At 41.9% G+C, this 26,847-nt stretch overlaps 1 protein-coding gene across 13 annotated transcripts in view; it reads right to left on the reverse strand.

Annotated features, from left to right (window-relative positions):
- The window catches only part of rapgef2b (Rap guanine nucleotide exchange factor 2b), a 95,866-nt gene that overhangs the window by 31,017 nt on the left and 38,002 nt on the right, over positions 1–26,847 (reverse strand). For 6 of the 13 annotated variants that reach the window (XM_078953850.1, XM_078953848.1, XM_078953847.1 and 3 more), the window contains exons 5-6: positions 14,058–14,133; positions 11,326–11,493 (exon numbers count right to left, since the gene is read on the reverse strand). In XM_078953850.1, the coding sequence (XP_078809976.1) occupies positions 11,326–11,493; positions 14,058–14,133 (244 nt within the window). Of the gene's footprint in view, positions 1–1,283; positions 1,302–11,325; positions 11,494–14,057; positions 14,134–18,390; positions 18,544–26,847 lie in introns of those variants that run through there. The other 7 variants (XM_078953845.1, XM_078953841.1, XM_078953843.1 and 4 more) reach the window with 4 other exon arrangements.

Here is a 26,847-nt window from a genome sequence, read left to right on the forward strand (position 1 = left end):
TGTGAAACTTCACACAGACTTTAAATCCAGAGTCTAAGTCAGCTTTTCAGCCAATGCAGAGTGGTGGACGATATGGATGATGGGAGAGTGGCAGAAAAATAAAGAACTGGTCAGAACAGTAGAAAGTGCTTTCAAGCTCATCATCAAAATAACAAAGGTGTGTGAACATTGAAACAGACAGGAAGAAGCATGTCTCTACACCCCAGCCGAGTGTGAACTCTCCAAAAATATCTGCTCCATTTCCCTTAAAGCGGCGCCTTTGATTCCTGCCTATTAATATCTGCAGCCGCTGAGGCGGCGTTTGCTGTTCTGAGGCGTTTGATTCAAACAAAGGAAACTTCAAACCACAGCTGCAAATGAAAATGAATGTTCACGCTCTTCCCACACAAACACAAAAACCTACAACACCTTTGAAACTGAAGTGAAGAGATGCTGATTATCCAAACTGGATGATCCAGAGAGGATAAACTCAAATTGATTCACTGAGCGAGTTTAATGACTGGGATTGTTTTTTCTGTTAGGTAGATAAAAGACACAACTCTTTTGTGAATGACTCTGAACAGATGGAGGAATAGGGATAGCATATAAACAAAGGAAAGTGTAGTATGAATGTCATGTAGTGTCAGAGATCATCAGAGCTCTGCAGGTCTGCATTCGTCAGCAGGTGGGCCTCCTCAAAGTTTTCCTGAACTTCCCAACCTTTCCTTCATAATCCATTTATGCCCAGATGCTCGCTGGCTACATGATGAAATACTGACACACTTGTTCCAGATGTCCTCATAAACCCGCCTTGATATCCTTCAGAGCCCCACTTCATCCAGCAGCAGAGCCTTTGTATCGCAGCTTTATGCTTCATGAACCATCATAATTAGGCAGTAATCCTCTAGAGCCACACAGCACAGCCTGAATGATGACAACCCAAGAGCCTCAGGACAGTCGCCACCATTATCAAACACATCAGCAGAAAGAAAAAGTGAAACTCAATCGACCGGATGGTTCCAGTTATCTCAGTTTACACGCCTTAAAGCAAACCCAAAGTGACGCTCATCACTCCTTCGTCATCCCGGCCGACCTGATGAGCTCTGCTCTCATTTATCTGATCAAAGTGGATAGAAGCACAGAATGAAGCCTCGTTGGTCACATGACCTCTGCTACAGCTTCCCATCCTTATCAGCACGCACATCTACAAATGGAAGGTGTTTATGAAACTAAACACTAGCAGCTAAAGATATAAGGAATGGGGAAGAGAAGATAAACACACTAAACACAACAGAGGACAGTACCTGAGCTTTCCTGCATTCCTGGAGGTGGGGTGTAGAGTCAGCCATGTAAAGAAGCAGAGGAGATGGATGGAGAGTTATCTTTCTGGGTTCCAGGTTTCCTCTAGAAAAACACACTTCATTGTTCCACAAATGCACATTTCTACTCCACGTGCCTGCAGTTGACTGAAGACACAACCACAGGTTTCTGAGGAAACCAAACATGTGTTTGACCCTCACAGATGAGAGCAGCATGGGCGGAGCTTCCATGTTCCAGCAGCCTAATCCGATAGACAGGAAGCAGGAATCTTTCACAACGCTTTATCTGCAACAGCTTTATTTCACAGACATGTGAAGAAGTCAACCCCGGTCTCAGCAAATGACCTTCAGACTCAGCCCAGCAGAGCTGACGCTCACAGGCTGAGGGAGGTCAGAGGACCTGTACCCCCCCCCCACTCTGTAATGATACAGTACATGCTTGGAGACCTGAGTGCCCTGCTGCCCACCAGCATACTGTGTGTGTGTGCACATGTTTTTGTTAGTACATATGTTCATAAACATACAAGTGTGTATCTGCATATATATGTATCTGTGTGTCCATTTGTGTGACTGCGGACATGTATGTTAACATGTGTGAGTGTAGATGTGTGTACATGTGTGTGTGTTTACTCGTGTGTCTGTCGTCTATGTGTGTTGTGTTCAAATAACTGTTGACATTAGAGGAAAAGATGGACCCTGTGAGATAAAGTGTGAAATGTTGAGCAGCTGGGAATTGGAGATTATGAGGCTCTATAAGAGGAAATATCTAAAGATCAAGTTCCAGCACGCTGTAGGTGTGAGTGTGTGGTTGTGTGAGTGTGTTTCTTCTGAATAAGGTGTTAAAATGTCAGCTCACAGCTCGCAGCACAGAGCGGGATTGGGTTGAATCTTAAGCACGGGAACAGCTCACAGAAACAAGGAGAACGGGTTTAATATTTATCTGCAGAAATCCCTTCACTGCTGTTCCTTTCTGTTTAAGGACAGCAGATGTAAGAGTCTGCCCTTATTTACAGATGTCACAACTCATTTAACTGATCGTGTATTTGGTTTTATTAGACTAATAAATATCTAAATAACGGTGAAACCTGCATTTAAATAATTGCTTGACCATGTATATTTATGCACACAACATATATGCATATAGAGCAGTGGCCCCATACCACCGGGCCGCGGACCGGTACCGGGCCGCGGCCCGGTACCGGGCCGCAGGACACTTGGCACCGGGCCGCGGGAAATTTTGGCACCGGGACTCAAAGAAAGAAAAAATAATTTCCATTTTATTGTTTTTTTCGAAAAAAAAACGTTTTATTTTGAAAAGTGACCGGATTCTCTCTGTTATCCGTCACACTTAACGCCGGTCAAAGTCGCGACACCAAACATCACGTGATACACACCTTGCGTTGCACCTCAGCCACCCCCCCTCCACACACTGGTCCGCGGTAAACGTGCCTTGCGGTGTACCGGTCCGCGGTGACAAAAAGGTTGGGGACCACTGATATAGAGTGCAGTGATTTCAGGTCAACTTTGTTGGGATTTAATCAAACATAAAAAAGTCATTTTATTCTTCTTATTATAAAGAAAAGAGTGAAGTACAATTGAGCTGCACAATGGTGTAGAGGTCTGCAGAGCCGGCTTACAGTAAAGCCCTGGTTCAAATCCTCACTGGGTTCTATTGTAGAGTTGGCATGTTTCCTCGCGTATGTGTGTTTTTTTTGGTTTCCTCGCACAAACCTCTGTGAACCAATAGGCCTCATTGGTTCACAGAGGACTCTAGTCTAAACTGTCCCTCAGGTGTGAATGTATCTGAGTGTGTTGTCCTGTGATGTCCAGGCTGTAACCATGAAGAAGCTGGAATAGGCTGCAGAATTCCTGTGACCGTTCACATGACAAAGCGGGTGTAGAAGATGGATGGAGTTGGAACTGTCATAGGAAGCCACCTGTGCCACACATGCAGTGGTGAAATGTCCTCTCTCCTTAATCTTCCACAGTCAACTGTCATCTCTATCAGAACAACCTGGAAGAGTTTGGGAACAACAGCACCTCAGCCACCAAGTAGTAGACCACATAATAAATAAGCTGCAATACATTCAGAACTCTGCTGTCTGTCTGCTCACACACACCCGCTCCCGTGAACACATCACCCCCATCCTTCAAGGCCTTCACTGGCTCCCCATCGATCAGCGTATCAAATTCAAAGTTCTCCTCATCACTTTCAAAGCCCTTCATTACCTGGCCCCAACATACCTCACCGATCTCCTCCAGCGTCACACCCCTTCCCGTTCTCTGCGCTCGTCCGATGCTAACTTTTAAAATAGCTTTTAATCTTTAATCTGTCTTCTATGTTTTTATTAATATTTTACTGTATTAGCTCTGTTCTTATTAACTGTTTTTGCTCATGTGTTGTAAAGCGTCTTTGTGTGCCATTTAAAGCGCTATACAAATAAAATGTATTATTATTATTATTATAAACTGATGGAGAGGGGTCAGAGGATGCTGAAGCACAAAGAGGTCGATGACTTTCTGCACAGTCAGTGGCTGCAGAGCCCCAAACGTCATGTGACCTTCAGATTAGCCCAAGTACAGAACACAGAGAGCTTCATGGAACGGGTTTCCATGGCCGAGCAGCTGCATCCAAGACACACATCTCCAAGTGCAATGCAAAGCGTTGATGCAGTGGTGGAAAGCACGCCGCCACTGGACTGTGGAGCAGTGGAGACGCTTTCTCTGCAGTGATGAATCACACTTATATATTATGAAGACATGGAGGACAGAGTCTGGTGTGGATGAACTGGACTGACCTGCACAGAGTCCTGACCTGAACCCCATAGAACACCTTTGGGAGGAATTAGAGCAGAGACTGAGTCAGGCCTTCTCCACCAACATCAGTGTGGAATGGTCAAAAGTTCCTACAAACACACTCCTCAACCTCGTGGACAGCCTTCCCAGAAGAGTTGAAGCTGCAACAGCTGCAAAAGGTGGAGCCACATCATACTGAACTCTATGGGTTAGGAATGGGATGGAACTTCAGTTTATAAGAGAGTCAAGGCAGATGAGTCAATACTTTTGGTAATAACGTGTAACACTGCCCTCACACTAAAACTGCAGAAATCTCTTTTGCTCTCTTCATTGTGGGTTAAAAACAAATAGTATCAGACAGCTTGAGGCTTCAAGGATGTATCAGGTTCTGCCTGGTCTGAATCCACAGTTTCCCTGGCAGAGCTGCTCAGAATAAAAACAATCAATGAATAGCAGTACTCTGCTTAATCAATGGCTAAAATGTTAAAACACGCTGCCATGAAACATGAAGGGAAACTACATCAACTGATGGTTTTAATGTTTGTCTATTTCTAGTCCTTCTTTCCACACATCCAAACCAGACACAGGGAAGCCTTTAGACCAGAAAAACTCTTCAGTAAAATTTCTCCAATCAATGTTTGAACCCTGAAAGCCAAATTAAGCTAGCAGTACACAGCCAGCAGCTTGGCTTGAAACCGTGGGGGTGTGGGCCCTGCTCCCGCTGGGGCTTACAGTTAGGGGCCAGCGTGGATTTCATGTTTCAGGTATTGAGCGGAAACTTTCCGGAGCGTTCAGGATGCGCTCAGGGACGGCAGACGCTCCCCCGGCTGCGCACAGACACTCTGTGACCTCTGCGTTCTGAAAGCGTCTCCTACTTAAAGGGCACGTCTGCTGATGATAACAGACATTTCCCATCATGCTTGTTCAGGCCTGAGGAAAGCTTTAAACAGTTAGTACTTTCAGTTTTTTGATAGTTTTTTATATATACCCACATATAATATGCATGTGTCAATGCACACATACATTGAACCCCAGTACCCTGAACATTTTTGGATACATGTAGTAGTTCCAGAGGTAATAAACTGTTATTTACCTGTCAGTCAAAAAGCCACACACCCCCATATTGGCACACATCCAAAAGAAAACCTTAAAGTTCAAAGAAGTCCAGTCCCAGCATGTTTATCTCAATTCAGAAAAGGGTGGAGTAACCGTTTGAGTTTATTTTTGTTGTCATGTTGGTCTGACTTAGTGTTGTAACAGGTTCAACGGTTAAACGCTGACGTCTGTGCATGGCTTACTCTGGCACCGAACTTAAATGTCCATATTTCTGTCAACAGTAGAATTGCTGATGACTTGATGAAGCCTTTGAAGTGAAAAAAAAGCAAAAAAGACTTAAGATTCAGTTTGGAGAAAAACAAAGAAAGCATGAAACTTGGTTAGTAAAGCAGAAAATCGTTTCTGCAGTTGTGTCTGATCGCTCTCTGAACAGATCCAAAGCTTTTGTCAAGGCTGAGACCAGAAGATCTGTGAAGATGTTGGTGAGCAACGGCTCGGTCAGTAGTTTGAGTGCTTACCTGAACCACCTGGTAACTGAAGTGTCAGATTGTGTGGGGGAGCAGAGATGGAGAATTCCTTCATTAGAACAGACATGTCCATCCACTGAATTATCTGCAAGTTAGGGTTCCAGAACAAGATGTGAGAGAAGTCCTTAAGGAACAACAGAATGACGGGAAGCTTTCAGACCAGTCTGAGGAACCCAGAACAACGTTTGAGCTTCATTTACAACAGTGACTGATCAGAATCCACATCTGTCAGTCCTCAGGAATCTCCAGAACCCACCTCAGGGAAGGAGGAGCATCGTGACACTGAACAGCAACTTGTTCTGTCGGGTTCAACGCTACAGACCTCTAGCCCCTCAGCGGCAGCACTGACCCCCCCACTTCATGCTGCTCTTTACTGTACTTCCATCTGCACTTGAACAGGGCCCAGTAGGGGCTGCTGGCTGCTATAGCGCCAGTCCCATCCTTCCCACAGGAGCAGAGCTGCAGTATAGAGTTGAAAGCTTGTTTTGTGGTCATGAGAAAGTTCAGCAAATGTGAAGTCAGGGAAGGGGGCGGGGCGGGGGCAGATGACAGTTTCCCTTTTTACCACAGTTTCATGTTAATTCAGTAAAAAAACAAAGGGGGGGGGGGGGCGCAGAAATGAGGGGAAGACAGAGAAAGAGAAAAAACCAGGAGGAAAACAGAAGAGCTTCATGTATGTGGAGACTGCCATCAAAGAGACAACAGACACGCAGACACATCCAGGATGTCACTGAAAGAAAACAAGCAGCAACATCCAACAAATAAACAACATCTGCTTCATCCAACGAATTAGAAACAGCATCCGCTTCATCCAACAAATAAACAACATCTGCTTCATCCAACAAGTCAGAAGTTAAATCTGTCATCCAACAAGTCAGAAGTAACATCTGCTTCATACCAACAAGTCAGAAGTAACATCTGCTTCATCCAACAAATCAGAAGTAACATCTGCTTCATACCAACAAGTCAGAAGTAACATCCGCTTCATCCAACAAGTCAGAAGTTAAAACTGTCATCCAACAAGTCAGAAGTAACATCTGCTTCATCCAACAAGTCAGAAGTAACATCTGCTTCATCCAACAAGTCAGAAGTAACATCTGCTTCACCCAACAAGTCAGAAGTTAAATATCTCATCCAACAAGTCAGAAGTAACATCTGCTTCATCCAACAAGTCAGAAGTAACATCCGCTTCATCCAACAAGTCAGAAGTAACATCTGCTTCACCCAACAAGTCAGAAGTTAAATCTGTCATCCAACAAGTCAGAAACGACATCTGCTTCATCCAACAATCAGAAACATCCGCTTTATCCAACAAGTCAGAATTAACATCCGCTACATCCAACGAATTAGAAGTTAAATCTGTCATCCAACAATCAGAAGTAACATCTGCTTCATCCAAAAATCAGAACATCTGCTTCATCCAAAAATCAGAAGTAACATCTGCTTCATACCAACAAGTCAGAAGTAACATCCGCTTCATCCAACAAGTCAGAAGTTAAATCTGTCATCCAACAAGTCAGAAGTAACATCTGCTTCATCCAACAAATCAGAAGTAACATCTGCTTCATACCAACAAGTCAGAAGTAACATCCGCTTCATCCAACAAATCAGAAGTAACATCCGCTTCATCCAACAAGTCAGAAGTTAAATCTGTCATCCAACAAGTCAAAGGTAACATCTGCTTAATCCAACAAGTCAGAAGTAACATCCGCTTCATCCAACAAGTCAGAAGTAACATCTGCTTCATCCAACAAATCAGAAGTAACATCTGCTTCATACCAACAAGTCAGAAGTAACATCCGCTTCATCCAACAAGTCAGAAGTAACATCTGCTTCACCCAACAAGTCAGAAGTTAAATCTGTCATCCAACAAGTCAGAAACGACATCTGCTTCATCCAACAATCAGAAACATCCGCTTTATCCAACAAGTCAGAATTAACATCCGCTACATCCAACGAATTAGAAGTTAAATCTGTCATCCAACAATCAGAAGTAACATCTGCTTCATCCAACAATCAGAAGTAACATCTGCTTCATCCAAAAATCAGAACATCTGCTTCATCCAAAAATCAGAAGTAACATCTGCTTCATACCAACAAGTCAGAAGTAACATCCGCTTCATCCAACAAGTCAGAAGTTAAATCTGTCATCCAACAAGTCAGAAGTAACATTTGCTTCATCCAACAAATCAGAAGTAACATCTGCTTCATACCAACAAGTCAGAAGTAACATCCGCTTCATCCAACAAATCAGAAGTAACATCCGCTTCATCCAACAAGTCAGAAGTTAAATCTGTCATCCAACAAGTCAAAGGTAACATCTGCTTAATCCAACAAGTCAGAAGTAACATCCGCTTCATCCAACAAGTCAGAAGTAACATCTGCTTCATCCAACAAATCAGAAGTAACATCTGCTTCATACCAACAAGTCAGAAGTAACATCCGCTTCATCCAACAAGTCAGAAGTAACATCTGCTTCACCCAACAAGTCAGAAGTTAAATCTGTCATCCAACAAGTCAGAAACGACATCTGCTTCATCCAACAATCAGAAACATCCGCTTTATCCAACAAGTCAGAATTAACATCCGCTACATCCAACGAATTAGAAGTTAAATCTGTCATCCAACAATCAGAAGTAACATCTGCTTCATCCAACAATCAGAAGTAACATCTGCTTCATCCAAAAATCAGAACATCTGCTTCATCCAACAATCAGAAGTAACATCTGCTTCATCTAACAATCAGAAGTAACATCCGCTACATCCAACAAATCAGAAGTAACATCCGCTTCATCCAACAATCAGAAGTAACATCCGCTTCATCCAACAAGTCAGAAGTAACATCCGCTACATCCAACGAATTAGAAGTAACATGTGCTTCATCCAACAATCAGAAGTAACATCTGCTTCACCCCAAAAGTCAGTAGTAACATCCGCCTCATCCAACAAGTCAGAAGTAACATCCGCTTCATCCAACGAATTAGAAGTAACATCCGCTTCATCCAACAAGTCAGAAGTAACATCTGCTTCATCCAACGAATTAGAAACAGCATCCGCTTCATCCAACAAGTCAGAAGTAACATCCGCTTCATCCAACAAGTCAGAAGTAACATCCGCTTCATCCAACAAGTCAGAAGTAACATCCGCTTCATCCAACAAGTCAGAAGTAACATCCGCTTCATCCAACAAATCAGAAGTAACATCTGCTTCATCCAACAAATCAGAACTAACATCCGCTTCATCCAACAATCAGAAGTAACATCTGTCATCCAACAAGTCAGAAGTAACATCTGCTTCATCCAACAATCAGAAACATCCGCTTTATCCAACAAGTCAGAAGTAACATCCGCTACATCCAACGAATTAGAAGTAACATCTGCTTCATCCAACAAGTCAGAAGTAACATCTGCTTCATGCAACAAGTCAGAAGTAACATCCGCTTTATCCAACAATCAGAAACATCCGCTTTATCCAACAAGTCAGAAGTAACATCCGCTACATCCAACGAATTAGAAGTAACATCTGCTTCATCCAACAATCAGAAGTAACATCTGCTTCATCCAACAGGTCAGAAGTAACATCCGCTTCATCCAACAATCAGAAGTAACATCTGCTTCATCTAACAAATCAGAAGTAACATCCGCTTCATCCAACAAGTCAGAAGTAACATCTGCTTCATGCAACAAGTCAGAAGTAACATCCGCTTTATCCAACAATCAGAAACATCCGCTTTATCCAACAAGTCAGAAGTAACATCCGCTACATCCAACGAATTAGAAGTAACATCTGCTTCATCCAACAATCAGAAGTAACATCTGCTTCATCCAACAAGTCAGAAGTAACATCCGCTTCATCCAACAATCAGAAGTAACATCCGCTTCATCCAACAATCAGAAGTAACATCTGCTTCATCCAACAATCAGAAGTAACATCTGCTTCATCCAACAAGTCAGAAGTAACATCCGCTTCATCCAACAAGTCAGAAGTTAAATCTGTCATCCAACAAGTCAGAAGTAACATCTGCTTCATCCAACAAGTCAGAAGTAACATCCGCTTCATCCAACAAGTCAGAAGTTAAATCTGTCATCCAACAAGTCAGAAACAACATCTGCTTCATCCAACAATCAGAAGTAACATCCGCTTCATCCAACAATCAGAAGTAACATCCGCTTCATCCAACAAGTCAGAAGTTAAATCTGCTTCATCAAACAATCAAAAGTAACATCTGCTTCATCCAACAATCAGAAACATCCGCTTTATCCAACAAGTCAGAAGTAACATCCGCTACATCCAACGAATTAGAAGTAACATCTGCTTCATCCAACAAGTCAGAAGTAACATCTGCTTCATGCAACAAGTCAGAAGTAAAATCCGCTTTATCCAACAATCAGAAACATCCGCTTTATCCAACAAGTCAGAAGTAACATCCGCTACATCCAACGAATTAGAAGTAACATCTGCTTCATCCAACAATCAGAAGTAACATCTGCTTCATCCAACAAGTCAGAAGTAACATCCGCTTCATCCAACAATCAGAAGTAACATCTGCTTCATCTAACAAATCAGAAGTAACATCCGCTTCATCCAACAATCAGAAGTAACATCTGCTTCATCTAACAAATCAGAAGTAACATCCGCTTCATCCAACAAGTCAGAAGTAACATCTGCTTCATGCAACAAGTCAGAAGTAACATCCGCTTTATCCAACAATCAGAAACATCCGCTTTATCCAACAAGTCAGAAGTAACATCCGCTACATCCAACGAATTAGAAGTAACATCTGCTTCATCCAACAATCAGAAGTAACATCTGCTTCATCCAACAAGTCAGAAGTAACATCCGCTTCATCCAACAATCAGAAGTAACATCCGCTTCATCCAACAATCAGAAGTAACATCTGCTTCATCCAACAATCAGAAGTAACATCTGCTTCATCCAACAAGTCAGAAGTAACATCCGCTTCATCCAACAAGTCAGAAGTTAAATCTGTCATCCAACAAGTCAGAAGTAACATCTGCTTCATCCAACAAGTCAGAAGTAAAATATGCTTCATCCAACAAGTCAGAAGTAACATCCGCTTCATCCAACAAGTCAGAAGTAACATCTGTCATCCAACAAGTCAGAAACAACATCTGCTTCATCCAACAATCAGAAGTAACATCCGCTTCATCCAACAATCAGAAGTAACATCCGCTTCATCCAACAAGTCAGAAGTTAAATCTGCTTCATCCAACAATCAGAAGTAACATCCGCTTCATGCTACTGTAATTTCAGTGAATGACTTCAAAATAAGTATCAAAAAAAGAATAAAAACAAAAACAAGGCTGAAGTGATCATTGATGCTCACCAAAACATCCATCACAGAGTTAGCAGCAAACATATGTGTGTTCTGCCCACCAGAACTTCTGATCCAAAGAGGAGAACCACAGAACACCAATGAACGAAGCTAAAGGTGTCATGGCTCAGCCACCTGCAACCGGCTGAAGGGGGTAACTGGAAGGACACTTGGAGACCACCAAGTTCCAGTTGAGATTAAAAGAAAATATATGTATATAAAAAGGCTGAACGCACAGACAGAGCGGAGCTGTGCGCACAGCGGTCTGCCACTTCCAGACACATCAGCATACAGAAGCGGGGCTGCGCCTCACCGTGTGGTAACCCCGGGCTATGGGAGGCTTCCCGGTGGGGTACGGATCCACAGTGTCGATGATCGTCTGCCTCTCCCCTTTCTGGTTGATTTTCCGAAAGCGCCGGCGGGACTGTCTGTGTGAGGCTTGTCGCTGAAAGTATTCCTCATTTTCATCCATATAGTCCACCTGCAAGCATGAGGACGAGATGCAAACACAGTAAAGGGGTGAATGTTTTCATCCTCACACACACCCCTCAAAAGAGAATCAAACAGTTCCTCCTCCTCCTCCTCCTCCTCCTCCCGCCTGCCCTCTCATCCTGTAAAAATAGAAGCGTGAGCGTAGGATCCACTCTGCACACCTACGTCAACGGCAGCTCAAAAGAGAGGCGCAGAAAGAGAGACGTGCAGGGCTGGCTAATCGGGTGCAGGAATACACAGTCTGCTGCCCTAACGGCAAAGACAAACACTGTCAGAGAAACACCATCAACTCCACCATCATTGTGTTCTAGAAACACCTGCTAAATCTGCCACAGGAACAAGCCGAGCTTCACTTTGCTGTGGAAACGGGAGCATGATGGTGCTCTACAGCAGCAGAGAGGAAGTCGTTTTCTCAGCTGGAACTTCCTTATTGTCCAGGTTCCATCATGTCTCATGATACTTTCATTGTAACTTCACGTTTCACAGCTCGCAGCTCTTCAGATTACACTCCCAAAATCTCACTGCCTCACCAACGGCTGCCATGACAACAGCAGCAGAGTTGTGTAAGAGTGAGAGCATGAAATCGTGATGCTCGTGTAACTGAGCCGGACAAAGCCCGCCTGGCTCTAGAGCAGCTGCACTAGAGCTGCTCTAGAACCGGGAAGGCCAGGAGCATCTGCAGCGGATCCTCTGGAAAGACCGCTCGCTTTCTGAGAGCCGCCATCCCTCCTTCACGACACTACAGACATAAGAAATGAAGGAGTTCTGCATGTCATACGCCTAACACCAACAGCATGTGGGGCTCTAACTTTAAGTAGTGTAGAGCAGGTCTTTACAGACCAGGACTGGGGCTGTGTGTGTGTAATCCATATTTGGAAAACCAGGCAAATGCAAGCAACATTTACATACTCACAGAGATCCCTTTCAGGATTTATTTCTAGAAAACTTAGCAAACTTACAGGTGTGCCTCTGAGTGGATCCATGAAAAACTGTTCTCTGTGGACCTGACTGAAAGGGCCTGAACCATACTATTATTGAGCCAGTATCCATGCATATGATGATATAACACCTTTGACACAATTTTGTTTTTTAAAATTAAATATGAGTAATTTTCCTGAGTTCTTTTCCATTCTGAAAGTAAGACAACTTGATCTCTGAGGCTCCGCCTTTCTCTCCTCGTGGGTGTCGCCCATTTCATGACGTCATCTTAAGAGTCGCCCTCAGCAGCGTGTCTGAGTTTCTCCCACGAAAACAAACAACATCCAAACGTAAAGACGGATGTCCATATAAAATGAAAGGGTTTAGCTGATCACAGCTAAACGTCCTGGAAGGGGCTGTTCTCATTGGTCTACGGCAGCTCATGAGAATCCACTTGTTTTCATGGGTTGGGAGGGGCTGGTGCTCAGAGAGCAAGTTTTTAGAGGATTCCTCAGAGAGGCCTGAATGGATCAATATACTGCTTTGGGGTAGTTTTTTTCATGAGGAATGACAGCTATTGTACACTTAAAAGCTAAAAAAAATTATTTTGATTGAGAGAAGGCGTCTCCACTGCTCTAGAGTCCAGTGGTGACGTGCTTTACACCGCTGCATCGACGCTTTGCACTGCGTGCTGGACTTGGGCTAATCTGAAGGTCACATGACGTTTGGATTTGTGGCAGAGGTGGCGTCCTGTGACAGTTCCACGCTGGAATTCACTGAGCTCCTGAGAACGGCCCATTCTTTGACAAATGTTTGTGAAAACAGTCTGCATATCTGAATGATGATTTTACACCCCTGTGGCCAGAACAAGAGATTTCTGATCATTTGGATGGATGAGCCAACACTTTTAGGAACAGTGCACGTGTTTAGACACAAAAGTTCATCTTTACATTTTCCTATAAACTTCACATAACCAGCAGCAGTGCTCAAAGATGGAGATATGCATTTTCACAAATGAACAACTGAACTCTCAAATCTGTTTGAGGTATCATTCAGGGTGTTCTGTGCTTTAAACACAAGTAAAAGCTAAGGCCTATCTCTTTTATTTTCTTGAAGGTTTTTGTGTTAGTCTGGAATATGCAGTGTGGTCAGCTGGTTTGAGCCCCCCGGTGTCCCGCGCATGTCTTTTTTTTAAAGATGGATGTGGCTTTGCTTCTTCTAAGTCGTTCCATCCATTGCTATCATCTTACAGGCCTGATATCAAGTTACTGCAGTCGTTTTCTTCCATGAATCTCTTTGAAATCTGTTGCGTCGATTCCGACTACTTTGTGACGTGTATTAGGATTACATTAGGTTGCTATTGTAAATAAGAACATGTTCTTAATAGCTTACCTGGTTAAATAAAGGCTAAATAATGGACTCATTTATCAGATAAGAAGAACAATTATTTATTGTAATAAAGGTTCTGTTGTGAGCACCAATATTGGCTCATGAAATTAAAAGTGTTCTATCTTAGTGCTGCATTGTTCCTCCTCTCCTGTGGTCTTTAAGATGAAATGAAAACTCGAACATGCAGAAGACCTTCAGTGAGTTTTTGTTTCGAACTGCTGCTGGGACAGAAACTGTGAGACTCACCACGATCATCTCTGAGGGTTCCAGCACGATGCACTCACATCCACGCCGCAGGCTGCCAGCTGATCTCTTCCCAAAACTAAAAATAAGGAGAAGAGCAAAGAGGAAGAAGTCTGTTTAGACCCTGACAGTGTTCAAACCTGCAGATAAAAGCTTCTATTTCTGTTCATCTGCAGTCAGAGACGCTGCTGCTATGAGAGACTCCACAAATGTTTGTGAGCCCTTAGACCAGAATGAAACACGCGCCATAGAAAATGTGCACATGCTTTGACACAGAGCTGCATTGATCAGACAGGCCCCTCTTTCAGGTCCTGATGGGAAACACCCGCCTCCGGAAAAGTCCACTCTCCTGACGTCACGGGCCGGGCGGTCTGCCGAAGCCTCAGAGACGCCGTGCAGCCTGGAAACTCTGAGCATGGGCACGTCTACGTGTGCAGGAGCAGCAGAAAGTGGCTTTGTGCAGCGGTGGAGTTGGGAGTGAAGACACAGGAGCCTCCTTGTTTGTCATTTTTAACATCGCTCTGTTTTCATCTTTCTTTTTTTGCGAGGTGGATTAAGGTCGCGTGACCTGGACGCCACATGGAAGCATTTTTTAGGACTTTAAACATTTTTCTTGGTTGTATCTTTGAAATGAACTTTCTTGGTAATGAAGTCTGCCTCAGGACTGTCTAAGGCCTCAAATATATTTTAGACAGGACAGTTGTCAGTTTATGAAAGACGTTGCTTTTCCGATTCTCCCTCAGGTTTCTTGACCTGTGCATTCTTCAGCATAGAGTAAACCCTTCTAGTGTGAAACTGCTGGGTTTCATCACGAGTTTCAGGTTTTGTATGTTGTGGTATTTTTGAATATTGTGCTGGTTTTAAGCTTTAAAGCCTTACAAAAACAAAACTTGGATCAAATTTTGGCTAAAGGATCATTCCAACTCTGACTTTATGTGAATATTTTTTCTGCATTTCAAATAAAGTTTTGCAATGTTGTCATTTTTATCTTTAAAAAGGTTACACATTGCTAAACTTTTGTGAAGCTCTTTTTTCCAATGTATTGACCTTTTTTAGTCTCTGTTCTTTATTGTACATATTACTAAAGATTTTCCTGCAGCATCCTCCTCCTCCTCCTCTCCATCTCAGCGTGGCCTGGAGCCGTGGAGCCTCGCAGTGAGGAGTTTGTCTGATTTGTGTGTGTTTGTATTGTTTTTCTCCCAGCGGAGCAGCTTCATTGACATCCTGGCAGTTTCAGGATTCGCGCATCACTCTTGCTAAACAACTGTGGGAAGCAGTGATCAGAAAATCAGATGATGGCTGTCCTCAAGAAGAAACGGGCTTGTTCGTCATTATGCAGAAGACTTTCTCAGTTGTTTATGAAATGATGTCTTGACAGTGTCAAAAGAAGTTCACATACAGACATGAAACACCAGAACATCGATATCACATAACCTTTTTATTTGAACATTCTGTTCACCTGGACATGGACTCTTTGACCTGCATCAGCTCAGAGGGTTTATCCTCCAACAGCATGCATGCAGTGAAAAGCAGCAGTGATGTAGAGTTCCAGCCTGCAGTGAGGGGCGTTAATGCTGATTCTTGCCGTTTGCTTCGCCTGAGCCGGACTTTAATGCTGCTGTAATTCTGTTTGCAGCCCTGACAATCAGAGGCCTGAATTCCTCCACAGGGCAAGCTCTGCGCTTACGCAGCCCTTTCCCCACCGCTCTTGGAGCAGCGCGAACACGGTTCCTCAATAACCACTGCTTTCCCAGCAGAGTCAGCAGCTTTAAAGTGTGGAGGTTCTGCTGCTCCCTGACGTCTGCCGAGGGGAACAAGCATCGCTGTTCTCCCCCATGCAGGAAGCTGTGATGGATGGACAGCTTCAGGATGTCAGCGCTCAGTAAAGGGCGTCATGGAGGACGCATCATGAAAACTACAACAAATGTATACGATTGTGGTGCTTTTTGACTCAAATTGACTTTTAAAACAATTTAGAGTTGGATTCAGCTAATACAGCATTCAATTGAGCTGCAGGGACTTTTGCAGAATTATTTACTATTAGTTTAGTTTAACCAGTTTAGATTTTAACTGCGTAAAGTAGCAGCTCCTGAAGTTCACCTTTTTTTAAACCGTATTTAAACATGTCAACTCATTAATTATAAACATGAAAGTGTTATAATATTTGAGCATCCTGTCTTTCCCTTAGGATTTATCAACTTTAGTGAACGGTTGCCGTTCATAGTTTTATTGTCCTAAACTCAGATGTTTTTAGAGCATAAAATTGGGCCCCAGGGTCTTTCCCACACTAAGGTCTGCACAATAAAAGGATTAAATGAATGATGGAAGACAAAGGAATCAGGGTCAGTGTGTGACCTGACAGCACAGGATCACCTCCTTCTACAACAGGGAGGACCCCCTCCTTCTACAACAGGGAGGACCCCCCCCCCTTCTACAACCTACAACAGGGAGGACCCCCCCCCTTCTACAACAGGGAGGATCCCCCCTTCTACAACAGAATCCTCATCAATTTTTAAGAATTTTAAATGAAGATATGAATCCCTGTTGGTTAAAAAGGTCAAAGGTTCTGAGGATATTAAAGCTAAAGTCCATAAACTTTCTTACATGACTAATTATCATCCGTATTTACTGGACATAAGTTGATTTTCTTTCTAGTTCATAGTTGCAATATTTGTACTTCAACAGAGCAGAAGTGCTGTGTTTGAGTGTTGAACGATAAAAGAAGGTTAATGAAATAAAAAGTGGGACATCCTGAATCTGTTTATTACATTTCTTCATTTATTAAATGTGTTACAACAGTATTGGATCAGGACTCTGGATCAACAGATTCTCAAAATCAAAGGACTCAGAATCAGGTCCAAAAGAAGCTGATCAGGACATCCCTAGTTTAGAGTTTTTCCAAAAATGCTTCCTCTGTGACCAAACAACCATGATTCAAATCAAATGTTATAGGTGCAGAGTTGTGAAGCTCACCACTTTTTTCTTCATAGAATAAAGTCAGCGTCTGGTTTTATAGCAGACAGTCCTGTTTCGGAGTCTCACTCTGATTTTTTCCCCATGTTCATTTTGTTTTGGGAAGCCAAACTCCCATAAACACTGGCTGTGTGGTGGTTGATGATTTGGAAACTGCTGTCTTTACACGAAAGAGCAGGCTTGTGCACACATGACAGAAAAGTCAGGCTGATAGATGTGTGACTTTTCTGAAACTTCCCCTTCATCTTAAAAATGCCTCTGCAGCTGAACCTCTCAAAGTGATAAACAAAGTCTTCAGGAGCAGAGAGCAGAATCTGCAAACACACTCACACCAACAGACAGACGTTTCAAAGATGTAGTAACAGATGAACAGATGAGTCCATCAGGCTTCACTTCAGGCAGGAAAAGGGAAAATAATGACACGACGTCCATCAGTGGTTATGGTCCATAATTAGATATCACACCTGGTTTCCCAGCAGCAGTCAGAATCTGGCCGTCACACTGAACCCTGAGGCACTTTCCCAGCGCTCCGGCCTCCGTGCTTCCCGCCCTGCATTCCGCTGCGTTATACAACGAGACGGGAATGGGAGCAGGAATGGAATGCCGTTCCACGCGATCAACAGCCGCTCTGTGTGCCTAACCTGTGCTCGTACCCTCAGATCCACACAGCCATCTGTCTGGGGGAGGGGTCTCCTCGCCGAAGAGCAGCCATGCAAACATTTACAGGTCAACAGACCTTCGGCAGGTTGAAGACGACGCCTTTTGGCTATTTTGAAGCAGATCTGTACAGCCATTACAGTGGGTACTGGCTTACAGCCCCAACCAGCTGCCCCCCAGCCGCCCTGCAAACGTGCTCAGAATTCCTCGGAGCATCGACGTGGTTGTTCCACACGCGCAGCCCAAACTTTGCCATGACGGTTCTGAAATAGCAGTTGCCTTCAAGGCCAAGAATGTGCCAATGACTTGTGACTTTTGCTTCCTAAAATACCCCTCCGCGTCCCGCAGCCTGCAGGGACGGCCCGGTTCCACCAGCTGGCCCCCGCATGTCCAGAACATCCATCCACATCTCAGCGGTGGCTTCTGACAGGCGGAGCGCTCGGGCTGCCACACAGACTAGAGTTGTTTGTAGCGCCTTAACCACGAGGAGCAAACAGCGTCTGCTGACAGCACTGCCTTCACCCTGACACTCCAGAAGCAGACATCAGAGTCATGCTTCACATTCCACACTGGAGGGTCATCGCACAGACCTGCTGCACGCCTGGAGGCTGTTCAGACTTCTCACATACAAGCAGGAGCTCCTTCAGCATAGACAAACCAGCATTTGTGTGTTCAAGTCAGCAGAGGCTGCCCCCTGAGCACTCACCCAGACACCTTCAATCGCTCCCAGACTGACACCGCCCCGGGTAAGAGCAGAGGATCCCTCCCCTCTAAATGATTCCTCCCGTTAGTCCAGAAAGGCTCCGACAAAGCTGTTCCAAACCCCGAAGCTTAGCTGTAGGAGCGGCATATCGTTCAGCATACATGCCAGCGCCGCCGTCAGAGATCTGTGCGGAAGGGCTGGGAGCGCGTCTGCTGATCCTCCCCCCGCCTCTTTGGGGTGAGGTGGTGCGCAGACCGCAGCAGCATTCCAGCATGACGCTCACTTCCTGCTCCAGCCACGAGTAAGCGAGAGGGCGGATGGAGCGCTCTTCTGAGCGTGTTTATGTTTGGGTGAGCTGTGGACGCGGTGTCCTCGCTAAATGACTAACTTGATTCCATCCTTCAGTTTCCTGTGTGATGATGAAATCCTACAATTAGATTTCTTGAGCTAGTTAGAGTTTAGATTATGCTTTGTGGTTTGATTCAGGTGTTTCCACGACAAAGTCCTGATAATAATGAGTTTAGAAGGATTTTATTGTAATCCTACAGGGGTCGTAGGGAAAAAGCCTTCAGGCTTTTCAAAATAAAATGGTCTAAAACTGATTTTCTTTTCTTTTTTGCATCTTCAGAGGATTGAAAACTCATTTACCTAGTAGTTTTTTAATGTGGACATAGACTGCTGTGGTATTGAGTTGACTGTCTCTTCATTGCAGAAGGCTGGTCCCACAGAGGGAATGGGCAGAGTGGAGAAACATTTTACTGCATTCCTGCCCGTTTGGTCAGTGAATGCACCATACATCAGTGGTTTTCAACCAGTGTGCCGTGAGATATGGTCAGGTGTACCATGAGAGATGACCCATTGACTGATCTAAAAACATTTTCCATCTCCAGGATATCAGCTCTGTGTTCATCCAAACAGGTGCTGATAAAACACTGAGTAGTTAGGAATATGAAAGATCATAAAATACTTTTTACTTTGTGTTTATTTGATTCTATAAAAGACATTTTGAGTTTTCGCACTACATCTCCCATGATGCATTGGGTTAAAGTGACATCATCTCAGCGTAAAATGAGTCTTCCCTGTTAAACGTCTTGAACCACAACGAACACATCAAACAGTTTGAAATCTTCTTGATGAAATCAGACGTCAACAGTTTAGTTCTCCTTCAAGGTTTGTGTTTCTTAACAGCCAAACATCCCAGAGTTTGGTCCAAGTCATCTTTCTAACTGAAACACTTTTCTAATAACATCTGGATTATTTTAGATGTTAAACTTTAGAAGAAGTAATAACAACATTTAAGAAACAGGATTAAGGTGAAGTGGCCAACAGACACAATTAAACTAAATTGAAACAATTGAATCATTTAAAAAGAAATAAAACATTTTTGTTAAAGTTTTTAAAGACTTCATCTTTGATTAAGACAAAAGAAAAACTAATAAAACTTCAAGATGTTTACTTTTTGTGTAGCTACAAAAAACAGAAATATAATGTTAGTATTTGTGTGAATTTTATCAAAAATATTGTGATCATATTGTTCAAAAATTGCATTTGCCTTTGCACCAACATTGAAATAAATAAAGTTAAAAAGAAAATCACTATTTAGAAAGAATATATTTGTTTATTTGTGAGGTTACATAAAATTGAATGTTAATAACCTGAAGGAATAAAAAATGACCAGGGTAAAATTTCAAATAATTTAGTTGAAAATTATTACTGAAAACTAATTTAACTTTTATCACATCTTTAAGAAAATTCATCTGCAACCTCCAGCTTTTTCTGCCACAATTATCCCAAAAATGTATATGAGATCATGGAGTGACGGTACATCAATACAGACTATAGAGTTTCTCCTTTTTGAATTTTTGGATGCTGGTGTGCCGCGGGATTTTTGTCAAGGATAAAGTGTGCCTTGGCTCAAAAAAGGTTGAAAAACACTGCCATAGATAACACATTATGATCTTTATAAAATAAATAATAACGGAATTGAAAATAAATCGAAACCTTTGCAACTATAAGCTTTAAAGCTACAAAGTAAGGATGTTTTGGTTGATAATACAATATGTTAAAGTTAAATAAAGATTGTTTAGCTAAGCTTTTATGTTTCTTTAGTTTCCCCCGACCATGTTTTGGTTGCTTATCTTTACTCTTTACATTTTTTAAATTAAATTTACCATTTTATTTTTTTCCAGTAAAAAATGTTTATTATTTTGTTTTATTCAACCTCTATTTTACCTGGAAGTCCCATTGAGATAAAATTGATTTATTAATAGTAGACCTTGAACAAGAAATTGTACGTAAACATATAATTATATTAGCAAAATTCAGTCATGTGAATGTGTGGTTGTCAGCGTAGTGCCTCATTAATCTTGTTTAATTGCAGTTAAATCAAAAGCCTTAGTCACATGCACCTGAACGAGGGGTTGAGCCATACAGGTTTTGCGGGTTTTTGGGTTGTCCGTGCCCGGACAGGGTCATAGAGAGGAGCAGCTGCCTCTTAAAGGTACTGCAGGTGTGTCTCGCAGTTCCATTAAGACTCGTTCAGTCACCTCAAGAGACGCCATGAAAATGTGGTAATATAAGTTGCACGCACTTATGAATTACGAGGGATGTGGTGGTACAGTCCCCTTTACAGAACACTCTAGCCATTGGTAAGGTGCGAATACATGCTCTGTACCTTTTTGACCCACAGACAGCCCGTATCCACCCATAAGGACAGGTGTGACCAAGACATAAGAAAAATCATCAATCCCTGTAAACAGATGTACTGAAAAGTTTTCTCTAGTGCAGCTTTATGTCTTTACATCTCTTGGGAGGAGCATTATTAATAAAATAACCTATGAAATGATGAGAGCCGAGCTGTTCAAGCTCTGTACTAAGTGTTGACTTATAGGGTCTTTGAAGACAACACAAGGGAATGCATTCAAAAATAAAGATGCTCCAGCTGAATCAGCCAATCAGAGAGCAGGATAGAGCAAATGTCAAACTGAGAATACAGAAGACGTAGTAGAGACAAGACAATGTGGAGCAAATTATGATACAGCAGATCCTTTCTGTTAAACCATCTACCTGTTAGAAAACTGACAGGACCTGTCAGATTCTTTAAACCTGCTTAGTCTCTCTGCCTCTAATATGACCAGACCACCCTTCACTGTAAATGTACTGCAGCTAGGGGTGTAATGATTCCTTTTAGCAACAATTCAATTTGATCCGACATTTGTGGTCGCCGATCCGATTCATAGTCAATATTAGTTCATTTTAAACAATCCGATTCTCTAAAGTGGATCCAGATCATTCTCATCCAAACTTCCAGCAGTGAGACTCAGACAGAAATTCCTGCTACTGAACAGTGAAGTTTTCTAGATTCTTGGATTTCTTCCAGATCATCAAGTGGAAATGAAATCTGTGTCCAAACAAACAAGTAAACTAGAATGAATGTCAAATCCATTCACATGTTAGTTTCCTAAAGTTCACCCCTGTTGTTTTTCCACATCCAAAGAATCCAAAGGGAACATTCTTAGAACATTCTAGACACTGGATGGTCCCATGACTTTACTCAAAGTCTGTCCACACATTGGACTGGAATGATGGATGATCAGTTTTTGATGACATCACATGTGTTTTTTTGCTGTGATGTACTTGGTTGTTTTACATTAGAGTAAAATAAACCTACCATGTCTCTGTCCACATGGTATTTTCCAATTTTGATTCGATTATCGATTTATCTCATTTTGATTTTTTTCAAGGTGTTGGTTGACTGATTTGATTTTGACTCAGATAAATCAGTCTTGTTCAATCCTAGGAATAGAAATGGGTTCATCGATTCATTGTTACACCCCTACCGGCAGCTCAAAAGACAGAATTGATGACCAAACACGTACTACACCTGAAAGTTCAGCTTGTGAGCAAATCAGATAAACGATGAGAAAACTGTGGCGGTTTCATCAGAGGTAAATCTGACTACAATAATTTGAGCTTTACTAACCTTCATGTGTCAACAGGAGAAAAAAAGAGTGAGATTCCTCCAAAAAGCAGGTTACGTGTTTGCTTAGGTTCTGATCAGAAAGCTTCAGATGAGTCTGGTAAATAGCTTCCTGAAAATGAATGCATGCAGAGGAACTGAAACCAGAGATGGGTTAATAAAGTTTGCATTCAAGTGGAAGTTCCCACTTCCAGAAAGTGGAAGTTTTGCTACAACCTTAAACAGAATATTTTGACTCAACAACATACACAGCTCCTATATAAGCAAATGTGGCTCTACCTGTTATCACTCAGCATTCCTGATCTGTCAATGAATGAAAACGGACAAATCTGAGCTCAGTGATGGCCAATGTGTGGACAGACTTTGAATAAAGTCATGTGACCATCCAGTGTCTAGAATGTTCTAAGAATGTTCAAAACAACAGTGGTGAACTTTAAGAAACTAAAACTCTGAGTTGATTGGAAATCATGATTAAAAATTGTGAATGAGTCTTTTTTTTTTTTTAAACATAAGGTACAGGGGTGAGATTTAGAATTTTTTTCTTTTCCCTTTTGGATTTTTGTTGTTTTTATAGTGTAGTCTTATTTTTTCTCTACACATGTTTTAACATGTCTAAAAAAATTTAACTTAAACTTAAAAAAGAATCAATAATTGTGATTAGATTTGTTGCAAAATGCTGTCCGTCTGTAAAAAAGTGGTCAAACTTTTAATAAAGAGATTTGTGTGTCTGTAAAAAGATGCAGTATCTGTGGAAATACAATTGCCTGTACTAGACGGGTACCAAACTTTTTTTTTACGGATGGTCATTTTTTTCTACAGTTAAAAAACAGTTTTACAGACGCACAAATTGGATGTAACAACTACAAAGCTTATTTACAGACAGTTTTGTTTTTTAACAAGTACAAAATCTTTCTATAGATGGACAATACTTTCAAGAAATCTAACTTCATACTTAAAGGACAAAAAATTGATGTTATTCTTAATCTTTGAATCCTTTGCTCCGGACCGAGTCCTGAACCATCCGTTTGGTCTGTATTCAGACTGTCATCAAGCAGACCATTCTTCTACGGACCAAAGCTTGTAAACAAAAGCATGTGACTGAAGATCTCTTCAGCCATTGGCCAGGAACTATGAGGGCGGGTCAAAACAACAAGAGAAAGATGGCTGTGCTGCCATGTATATTTTCTCATCAAGACAGCTAACTTGTTAAAATTTTGTATTTCGATTACCAGTTTTTAACGTCGGGAACAACACTTTTTACTTGTTGAACGGCGGATGAGTCCTGAAAGGCGGTTACTGGCAATGAGACGTGCTGTGTGTTCTTTATCTCAGAGGATGCTAGCAACTGCAGTGATGAGGAGACGACGGGGATGAAGGTATGAAGGTATGCTCATAAGTGTACAGTGATAACTGTATTACATTAAAAGTTGTTTCAATGAGCCTGCATTCATCCAAACAGAATTCAGTAAGTTGCTCTGTCTCATCGTTGAGGTGTTAAGCCGTTATTTTGGGAGAATACTGTTAAGGAACTACAAGGTAGCTTTTAGGGTGATATCACATGTAAGAAGCGTTTTTCAGCTGTGTTAAAATAAAGACTCTAATAAATAAGCAGTTTGACCCTTTTTAATGTTTAAAAACACGACAATCGTTGCTTTACATTTGTCCGTGGTTCATCAGTTGCTACATTCCTACTCTGTTTGTCGGCTTTGGCAGCCGTTTTGGTCCATTTTCTCCGTCCGAGGACGTATTGTATTCAGACTGAGGAATCTCATATACTGAAGCTCAGTCCGAAAGGAAACAAACCGAGACCACCTCCAAAGATGGGTCAGTGAGTGGTTAGTGGTCCAGGACCACGGTCCCCTTGGATGAATTCAGACTGAAATGGTGTTCTGGATTATCAGGAGAAACTAATTCTGGTTCACCAAATGCATCCAGGCTGAATACATCCTAAAACATATTTGATACTGCCTCAGATGTTGAAATTATTAACATTAAACTCCATAGGAATTCAGCTTCATACTGGAACAAAAAAGCTGTATTTAAGGCAATGAAAGTAGGGATGGGCGATATATTGGTCCCAATATCGGTATCGGCCGATGTTTGTATAATTTCCGTTTATCGGTATCTGTCCAATATTAAAAAAACTACTTTTTCCGATAGACTTCATTTTTTATATGTATACTTGTTCCTAATAGAGTCCTGGGAATGAGGAGCTTATAGTTTACAGTTATGTCCAATATTCAATAAATGCTCTGAATGCTTTAAGATATATTTATATGAAAGTTTTAAGTGATGCTTGTTCCTATGAGATCCTTTGCTGAATGGTAAAAAGGTCAAGTAGGATGTGATTGAATAGTAAAGCAAAAGTTGTTCATTTCTAATAAAGAAACAAAATGGAAATCTAAACTTTGTGTTTTTCTAGTCACTTAAGTTTCGGCTATCGTCACAGTTTCAGGGGAAATATTGGTTATTGGTATCACCCTGAAAAAATGATATCAGCCCACCTCTAAATGAAAGAGAACTATGAAGAGATTTCTCCTCTCAAAAACTGCTTTATGGCTTCCTAGAATTATGATGAGCAAACAAATAAAGTCATATTAACTAGAAGTTAAAATGACCAATAAGCTTCCTCTTTCCTCTCCCTTGTCAGGGGTGCGTTAGAGCCTTTGCTAGTGTGTGATTGATGGACAGTTATGGCAGATGTAGGGCTAATCTGGTGGTCAATTACTGTATATAAGACATTATTTACCAATAGTTAAGGTTATTCAGTTTTATTGTACAAATCTCAGTAGATTAGAACCATCAGAAATAATGTAGTCTTCTTCAAAGTGTGATGTTTTGTTGTTTTCTTTGTGTAGCACATCAAGAAGGAATTGACATCAATATGATGGCACTATTGTTGTACTGTGATATCATTGAGAGTGTTGCTCAACATTCTAGCTCTAAAGAAAATGTCATATTTGTGGATGAGATATGTCATAACCAGACCACAAACATGGAAGATGACATGATAAAAACAGAAGAAACACGGTACAAAACCCAGATTGTGCCTTTGAAGGCAATTATACCCAGAGCTTCTAGACATCTTTACATTAACTTCTTTACATTCACCTGCATCCGCGCCGTCTGTGAATGATTACGGAACATGACTGATTAGGTTTTAGTCCATTCAGCAGCACAGAACCCCGATGTGCTTTATATCTGTGGCATTCTTCTGTTTAGATTTATCCATTCGTGTATCTCATTTCACACATGGATAAAATGAAGCACACACAGCTCAAGCTTCTTCAGTTAATGACTGACTCATTCATCTTTCCTGGATCAGGTCTCTCTAATGTTGTACGCGGGGGGGGGGGGCACACAGAGAGAATGACAGAGACGTATCAGGTTGTCGGCCTTGCTGCCAGTGTAGATGTGGACTTCCATTTCTGGGTGCAGTCGGTCTGAAATGTAATTCCAGCTCGTCTTTAAAAGCTTCAGGAAGTCCTGCTGGACTCATCAGTTCATCGTGTCACTCCCCATTTCCCCCTCCCTAAAGACCACCAGAACCAACTTTATTCTCTGTTTTGGGCAGATTAAAGAGATTCCTTTTTGAAGAAAAAAGTGAGATGATACAGAAAGGCTTTAAGCTTTCATGCTCTGCTAACAATGCCAGAAGATTTGATGAGACTTTGGGTTCCTGACTTTGTTGTTCGCTATAATGGGTCAAAGGGCACTGCGTAACATACAGTACCCTAAGTTTCCTTTACACTGACATTACTGGCGATCCAAGGTGCAGTCTGATTCTGAAGGAGTTTGGAACAGTGCTGTCCAGAAAAAGGTTTGTTCTCGGTCAGAGATCAGTGAACTTCCTGTCTCATGTGTCTCTAAAAGAATGAATACAGTTTTTGTTTCAGTGTTTGTCACAGAAGGAACAGCTTCTGTGTCATTTCCCTTGACAAACTGTATTAAAGGGAAAAAACTGTGTACAACAGTCATTTCTTTAAATATTACCGGGTTATGAAATCGTTTGAATTGAATCATTTTTTGAGCTTCTTCACAAATGAAATTTTATTAATAAGGTACAGTGAGGTAGGGGTGGCATTATATAAACTCACTTCTTCCCACTTCTTTTCAAGCAATAAATCAAGCTCTACATGACTTTAGTTCATGGTCTCTATATTTAATGAAGCAAATGGGATTTAAGTGTCTTTGTTTGTTTTGGCGTGTTCCAAAGTGTTGGGTTCGAGTGAACATCATCACATAGGCTGAGGTTTCATCCTCAGGCATTTAGAGCACTGTGATGGGAGTTTGGCTCAGTGGTCAATTCATAGAAGTTTCAGTTGTGTGTCCTCATTATGACTGCATGCAGAAGTGACAGTAGCTAGAACCAGTCTAAAGTGAGCTAACTATCAGAGCCATGCAGACTGGTGCAGCACAGAGGAGAAGAAACGGAGGACAAGTGTCTTCTGCTCTGAGGTTAGGAATCCTCCTGAATCCGC

The sequence above is a fragment of the Oryzias latipes genome, chromosome 10 (assembly GCF_053564925.1).
Source record: "Oryzias latipes strain Hd-rR chromosome 10, Olatipes_Hd-rR_3.1".
Classification (NCBI taxonomy): Eukaryota; Metazoa; Chordata; class Actinopteri; order Beloniformes; family Adrianichthyidae; genus Oryzias; species Oryzias latipes.